This window comes from Priapulus caudatus, unplaced genomic scaffold (assembly GCF_000485595.1).
Source record: "Priapulus caudatus unplaced genomic scaffold, Priapulus_caudatus-5.0.1 Scaffold23, whole genome shotgun sequence".
Lineage (NCBI taxonomy): Eukaryota > Metazoa > Priapulida > Priapulimorpha > Priapulimorphida > Priapulidae > Priapulus > Priapulus caudatus.
In genome coordinates this window covers 543,149-550,912 of record NW_014577084.1, presented here as the reverse complement: position 1 = coordinate 550,912, position 7,764 = coordinate 543,149, and the positions used below count along the sequence as shown (strand labels likewise).

Genomic DNA, 7,764 nt, shown 5'->3' with positions numbered 1-7,764 from the left:
CTGTCCCCCCACCCTTGAAGAAAGTTGCCGTATCCTCTGCAATTTATTTTGGACGTTACAGACCGAGGGCCTAAACGTCCACAAAGTGCAATTCATATTCATAACCTAACATGCTGTCGTATTAGAACGATACTTACAACAGTTCTTCCTGCCTCTTCTAATTACTAAATAGAAACACGCTCCCGGGTCTCGCTAGCCTCTGTCGACTGAAGTGGGTTTTGGCACCAGAACTTATCAGATCGTCCGAGTGCGCTCCTTGCAGTGCGCCGGCCCACCGCGTCCCCGCTGTCAATCAAACCTGGTAGGTCCCGGTTCACGTTTTTAAAACGCATCTTTTTAAGTAATATTTCTAATGCAGTCGAGTTGCAACCATGAAACTTTTTATGTCAGCCACTAAGTTTTAACCAAGTTACGACTGAAACATCACACCCTAGAAACCTAGACGTCACCACGATCCCCCTTTAACCGGCTCTTGCCTGCAAATGCAACATCTGATGCTGCCACACCTCTTAGTTGAAAATAACTAATAATTGCGTACTGGCTGTTTCAATGACATCTTGTGTAGTTCTACAAACAGTCACAACATTTAAAGTAAAATAAAACGACAATTAACTCAAAGATATAATTCTATAAACATCTACTATACTGCCAACAACAACACAACTAGCTCAGTGGCTCCAACCCTGGGTCCCCGGACCCTGTGCCGTCCGCAAACGTAGTACTAGGGGGGCGCGGTCTGCTGAGGTTAAGTTCCAAAATTTCAAGAGGATTCCGCAGCGTAAAACGGTATAATTAGCTCACGACTAAGACGGCAACGATATAAACATTTATTTCAAAAACTCTTATTTTTAGTCTTCCAACAATATATCTCTCACATTACTTTGTTTCCAACCAATTTCTTATATTCAATTAAATTTTATTTCAAACATCGTAATGTTCGTTGCTTTGGCCTGTAATACTTATAACTCAGCGTACTGCAACCGATTCTCCACTGAAACTCGGGGAAACTGGCTTTATGTTCGCTTCGTTAATAAAATTGCCGGCTTGTTGAGCTAGACTGACCTTTCAAAAGACCCTAGGGTTCGTGGTGACAAATTGAATTTAAATAAAAAGGGGTCTTTCGGTGGCTTGAACGCGTGGGACCACTGCACTACTGCATTAATCTGTCCGCCGCGGTAACATCATGAAATTGTTCCGTTATACAAACTCGATGCCTGGCAAATCTTGTGTCAGCAATGTTCACATCTCGATATAGCTACATCTAACATCACGAAGTTGCCAAGCCACAAGAGCGAGTTCCTGGGTGTCCATCCCCCACCAGTATTCTCCCTGGTGGCCCTGATTTCGCGAGTATAGCTGGTCACTAGAAGACTTGGCAACCTCCTGAAAGGTGCAATGCTCCACTCTTGAGGCTGCTACTGATCGCACAGATCCACAACTGACAGCAAGAATAACAGATCCTGTTATTAATTAAACTAAATTTAATTAGCTGCTGCCAAATATACCGATCTCTCAGTTTCTAGAACACAGCAGAATACAACCTTTTGCACTGCCACACGTTCGTTAGCATACACATTGTGACCACTTGCTAAATAATACAGGATTGCTGTGTATGTTGTCCGATGCCATCAAACCACTACTTATTACAGGAATGGGAATGGAACAAGCTTGGGCTGTTTGCAGGCTTGGAAATAGACCGGGCGTTCCCAGCGGGGGAGCGGGGCAGGCTAGCGACGCGGGCCGGCGGTCTCAGGTCCAGGGCAAAGCCCTCACACTGTCAGGGCACGCTCGCGGTTCAGGACAGAGAGTTTTGTTGATTGTTTCACGAACGTTAAGGCACATAGAAAGTGTGCCCGATTAGGGCAGAGCACCATTACAGACACAGAATTGTACAGAGCACTACGTCTACAGTACACTGCACCGGGAGTATATCCTTGCACTGTCATCTGATCATACACTAGAATTACGATGAATCAATACAAAAATTTACTTACACCTTCTGCACAACACCAATTACTTTCTACATGTACGACTTCCACACGTCCAAAGGATAAGCTATATAATATAGACTGTTCATTGTCCCACGGCAGTTTCAAATTGTTTCTCGGTCACCTACAGTAGATTTTTATCAATATTGAACAGACTTAGCAGCTCTGTACCTGCTGCCCACAGGCAAGTCTGTGATCCAGGGCCCACAGTGATCAGACTCAGGAAAGGAAATGCTTTATTGCTACGCCAAAGCGTTGCCCAAAAATCCTCCTTGCATCGCTACGATATAATATTCTAACACCCTCAGAGCTAGGGGCGCGATCCGCGCGACAGTAATTTTATTTATCGTTTTCAAGGGTACAAAGGCACAGCTCGCGCGCACACCACCTTTTAGTCGCTTAATGGGATCTGCAGTATGGGATTCATAATAGCAGGAGACTTCGGGTTTTTGGCGGCAGCGCAGAACCGGAGCCGGAGCGACGAGTTCCCGTAGCCCCTACCCCGTTGTCCTACCAGCGGCCCGTCCCCCCAGGGGGTGAACATCGACTGGGCAGGCCTGGTGGGGCGGGTGCCACTTACTTCAATGAAAACGACGCTTCAAGGTCCACGGTGACGGTGCGGTGGCTCTTGACTCGTAAGCACGCGGCGCGGTCGATCGGACTCGCGCGGGCGGGGCTGACGCTGACTATGCGGGTCGGCCACCGGCGCGCGCCACGTAGAGCCAGGGCGGCGGCACACATACCGGAGCACACACAGACTCTACGAGCCGTCCAAGACGAAACGCACACATGGCCAACGTCTGACAATCTCAAAACAGTGAACATAAGCCGTGTTTATATATGTAAAGCGAACTATATGTTACATCTCGTCGGAGCAAAATCCGTTGAACCTGAACTGACTTATGGCCATGTCCATTTTTGCCAAAAAGTGGGCGTGACTCGAGAGTGGGTTGACTGGCGTGCTCCAAAATAGGACGTTCAAACCTCTCCCATAGGAGTAACAACTGCATGCAATTTGAAACATGTGGGTCAAACGGTTCTTGCGTTATCGTTGACCGTAGGCAGACACTGAAATGCATAGTGAAATTGCCAAAATCTACCTAATTTGCATAATAATAAAAAAATCAAAACCTGTGTGATATGTTTTGGAGCCAGTCCTCATTCATTCACATACCAGAAATGAGCAAAATCCATTGAACCTGAACTGACTTATGGCCCTTTCCATTTTTGCCAAAAAGTGGACGTGGCTCGAAAGTAGGTCGACTGGCGTGCGCCAAAATAGGACGTTCAAACCTCTCCCATAGGAGTAACAACTGCATGCAATTTGAAACATGTGGGTCGAACGGTTCTTGAGTCATCGTTGACCGTAGCCAAATGTTGACGGACGGACGGACGGACGTACGACGGACGATGCCCCATGGCAATAGCTCATCTTGACAATGTCAAGGCGAGTTAAAAATGGAAGGGATATATATACAGTTATTGAATACACATATTTCTGCAGTTTCATCAACAATTAACACAACATGTTCAACACAGAAACAGTTATCAATTATATTATTACAATAATATATGACTTGCTGACACACTAAAATCCAGTTCATTAACAACAAATTATTCAGGATGTATGTATAAAAACAAATTGTGACATCCAGGAACCGTTTTTAATCCAAGTTAATAGCCTTATGCAGTGTGTGAACTGCCAAAGTTATATTGCCAGGGTGTAGACACTTTTGCTGGTTATTAGTTGCAGCACAATACCTTAGCATTTCCTCCTCGAAATCTGTCTTCCACTTATGCAGCATCTGTTTACAGGTGAGAACGGCTTCATCAGTGCCGAGGCATAGCTCCTGTAGCCTCACCTTTACAAACAGTAGGCTGTAAAACCAGACATCCACACATCATTCATGACAAAAAAACATTGGCATCGATAGGGACTTTTACATATGGATATTTGAAAAAAATTCAATGTTAAATTTTGAATTTTTTCTTTGGACGTCTTCGACGTTTCACTTCAAAGTGCCCCCGCCACCAAACTCATCGAAATCATATGTTATGCAAACGTTTAGCAACAGTTAAACTAGAGTCTATGGTTGAAGGCATTCAAACTCTGGCCCTGCTATATCCTAGATTACCTCACACAAGGTTTCTTCGTAACCTTTAACATCTTCTCAGATGTCCCACGATATCACTAACTGATGCATACTCACTTGACATCATCTGGGTAGTTGTTGAGGGCCAGCTCAATGATCTGCAATGCCTTCCGGTATTGTTTGTTTGCAGAGAGCAGCATGGCAAGAAGTTGAAGCGAGTGTTTGTGTTCACTACAGAGATCTAGAGCCTTCTTGACATGTTCAAGTGCTAGAGGCACCTGCCGGGCTATAGCATGCTGAAGCGCAATATAGAACTCACAGAGTGGGTCGTCTGGATCTAGTGCCTGTGCTCTGACAACATATACACACAAGATATTAGTCACAAAAATATCCTAGCATTTATTGACTACGCTAAACTTATCGAAATTATGTATATTTAAACAAAATTCATCAGTGGACTTAATGCAACTTTCCCGAAATACTGCACACCATATATATCAAGAGCTAATAATACCTAGAGTGAACAACGAAAAAACGGGAAAATAGTGCTATTTCACGACATGATTATTCTACTTTGCCTGCGATTCTAGAATAATTTTATGGTACTGCATTAAGCAGAATTCTTTGCTCTCTAAAACAAGACCAACCGCTTGTCAATACAATACTCCTAGGCTGAGATATTGGCTCGTAAAACCTCCCCTCCCACAGGCATCACAGCGCCTCGAATCCACATCAGTCAGCAACCTACACGCCTCTAAGCATTTCGGCTATCGGTTTCCGTCACCACTTGGAGCGCTGATAATTGATGTCACATGCCCAAATTTGGTACTCTTACTACAATCTTTAACGCTCTTTGCTGAAATGCAACATTGTGCTGCCACCTCTTGTTGAAAATAATAATAATTGCGTTACCTGGCTGTTTCATGACATCTTTGTAGTTCTACAAACAGTCACAACATTTAAATAAATAAAACGACAATAAATAAAATATAATTATAAACATCTATATACTGCCAACCAACAACACACTAGCTCAGTGGTTCCCAACCTGGGGTCCCCGGACCCCTGGTGGTCCGCAAAGGTAGTACTAGGGGGGGGGGGTCTGTGAGGTAAGTTCAAAATTTCAAGAGGTTCCAGCGTAAAAGGTATAATTACTCATGATAAGACTGCTAAAGATAAACTTTTATTTCAAAAATTAATTTTTATTTCAATAATATATTTCAATTATTTTTTCAATAATTTTTATTTCAATAAATTTTTATTTCAAAATGTAATGTTTCGTTGCTTTTGGCTGTAATATTATCAACTCAGTATGGCAACATTCTCCATGGAAACTGGGGAAACTGTTTATGTTGCTTGTTAATAAAATTGGCTTGTTGAGTAGACTGACCTTTCAAAAACCTAGGGTTTGTGGGAAAATTAATTTAAATAAAAGGGGTCCTTGGTGGTGAAACGGTTGGGAACCACTGCACTAACTGATTAAATCTGGTGGTAACATATGAAAATTGTTCCTTTAAAAACTCGATGCCTGGCAAAAATCTTTGTAGCAATGTACATCTCGTATAGCTATCTAACATACCGAGTTGCAACCAGATGCGAGTTTGTGTCATCCAGTATTTGTGTGGCCCTGATTTCGGAGTATAGCTGGTCATAGAAGATGCAACCTCTGAAAGTGCATGCTCCACTCTTGAGGCTGCTACTGATCGCACAGATCCCACAACTGCACAGAATAACAGATTGTTATTATTAACTAAATTTAATTAGCTGCTGCCAAATATACGATCTGTCAGTTTCTGAACACCAGCAGAATACAACCTTTTGCACTGCACACGTTCGTTAGATACACAGTGACATGCTAAATATACAGGGATTGCTGTTTGTAATGTTTCATGCATCAACACTATTATACAGGGATGGGAATGACAACTTGTGTTTTCAGCTGAAAAGTGACAATAGCCGGGGTCCAGCGGGGGGGGTAGCTGGGGCCGGTCAGTCCAGGGCAAAGCCCTGGTCAGGGGTTCAGGAAGTTTTTGAATTTTCACAACTTACAGGCATTAAAATTGCATTAGGAACACATACAGAACAGAATATGTTACAGAGCATATTACAGTACACTGCAGGAGGTATATACTTGCACTGTCATTAATCATAACACTAGAATTAATAATCAATACAAAATTTACTTACATTCTGGCAAACAAAATTATTTTAATGTACAACTTCCACACTGTCCCCAAAGGCTAACCTTTATATAATATAAGATGTTTTCATTGTCCAGCAGTTTCAAATTTGTTTCTGGTCACTACAGTAGATATTTATCATATTGAACAACTTTAGCAGCTTGTCCTGCTGCCAAGGCAAGTCTGTGATCAGGCCACAGTGATCAGACATCAGGAAAGGAAACGCTTTATTTGCTACGGCCAAAGGTTGCCAAAAATCCTCCCTTGCTCGCACGATATAGATATTCCTAACACCCTAGGAGCTAGGGCGCGATCGCGCGACATTAATTTTTTTGTCGTTTTCAAAGGTCACCGAAAGAGCAGCTCGCGACACCACCTTTATGGTTATGTAATATGAAATTAAAAGCAGAACTTCGTTGGCGAGAAAGGAAACAGTTCGTACCTACGTTGTCCTACCACGTGAAACAGTCGCAGAGAGCCTGGGCCAGCTCTGTCATAAAACGAGCTTCAAGGTCACCGTGACGCGGTGGCTTTTGATGTACACGATCGATCGATCGCGTACTATATCCGGCCAAGCGTAGCACGCGCGGCACACATACACAACCACCCTTACAGCGTCAAATAACACGCACACACATGGCCAACGTCTGAACAATCTCAAACAGTGAACTAAGCCGTGTTTATATTGTAAAGCGAACTATATTACAATGTTATTAAATGAGGTAACTGTTGGACTGTAAAATGAAAATTTGTACATTCTAACCCCCCTAAAATTTTCTCTCAACAGATTTAGACTTTCACAAAAAATCGACCCCCTGGGACTGTGAAATCCGCGATTTCCGCGGATCCGCGGAAGATTCTCATCCCTGATTATATCACTGTAGGGGTCGAAAAAAAGATGCATATACATTAGACCGAGGATTTGTAGAGGTTCACGTTTCTCTCTTGCATCACCTCATTTTTCTCTTGGATTATCTTTTTTCTGTGTTACATTTATGCAGTAACTAGGATATGATGTGGTATTTTTTTATTTATAAATAATTATAGTAATGCCTACTTGACTCTCCATCCACTCCATCTTGGCCATAGTGAACAGTCCTGACATCACTATATGCTCTCTCAGCAGGCTCTTTGGATAACCTACATAGACACGTAGGGAATCAATCTTAATGAAAGTGTCAATGACACTATAGCTCACCTTGGGTGTGATAGAAGAGGGAGATGAATATTAAAATTTGTAAGTGTTTTCATTTATGACAGACCGAAATGTGATCAAATGTCCTTATTCATGTTTTATACTAATATAAATTTTACTGTTTTGTTTCAGGGTTAGTTTTGATGCAAAAATAAATGTTTCAGATCTGAAAGTCTGAAATGTGGCGAGAGATGGCGCTACGCCTAAATGATCGCCATTATGGTTTTCGATTATCGCTCAAATAAAAGTAATAAAATATTCCAGTCAAATTACTGTAACAAAGAATCTAAAACACAATATTATAAAAT

At 42.4% G+C, this 7,764-nt stretch overlaps 1 protein-coding gene across 1 annotated transcript in view; it reads right to left on the bottom strand.

The window, feature by feature from the left end:
- Window positions 1-7,764, bottom strand: part of LOC106813155 (tetratricopeptide repeat protein 7B-like) — a 90,797-nt gene that overhangs the window by 71,567 nt on the left and 11,466 nt on the right. Inside the window, exons 12-16 of the mRNA XM_014817223.1 lie at window positions 4,199-4,432; window positions 3,750-3,866; window positions 3,274-3,301; window positions 1,506-1,519; window positions 539-567 (exon numbers count right to left, since the gene is read on the bottom strand). Coding sequence (XP_014672709.1) covers window positions 539-567; window positions 1,506-1,519; window positions 3,274-3,301; window positions 3,750-3,866; window positions 4,199-4,432 — 422 coding nt within the window. The remainder of the gene's footprint in view (window positions 1-538; window positions 568-1,505; window positions 1,520-3,273; window positions 3,302-3,749; window positions 3,867-4,198; window positions 4,433-7,764) is intronic.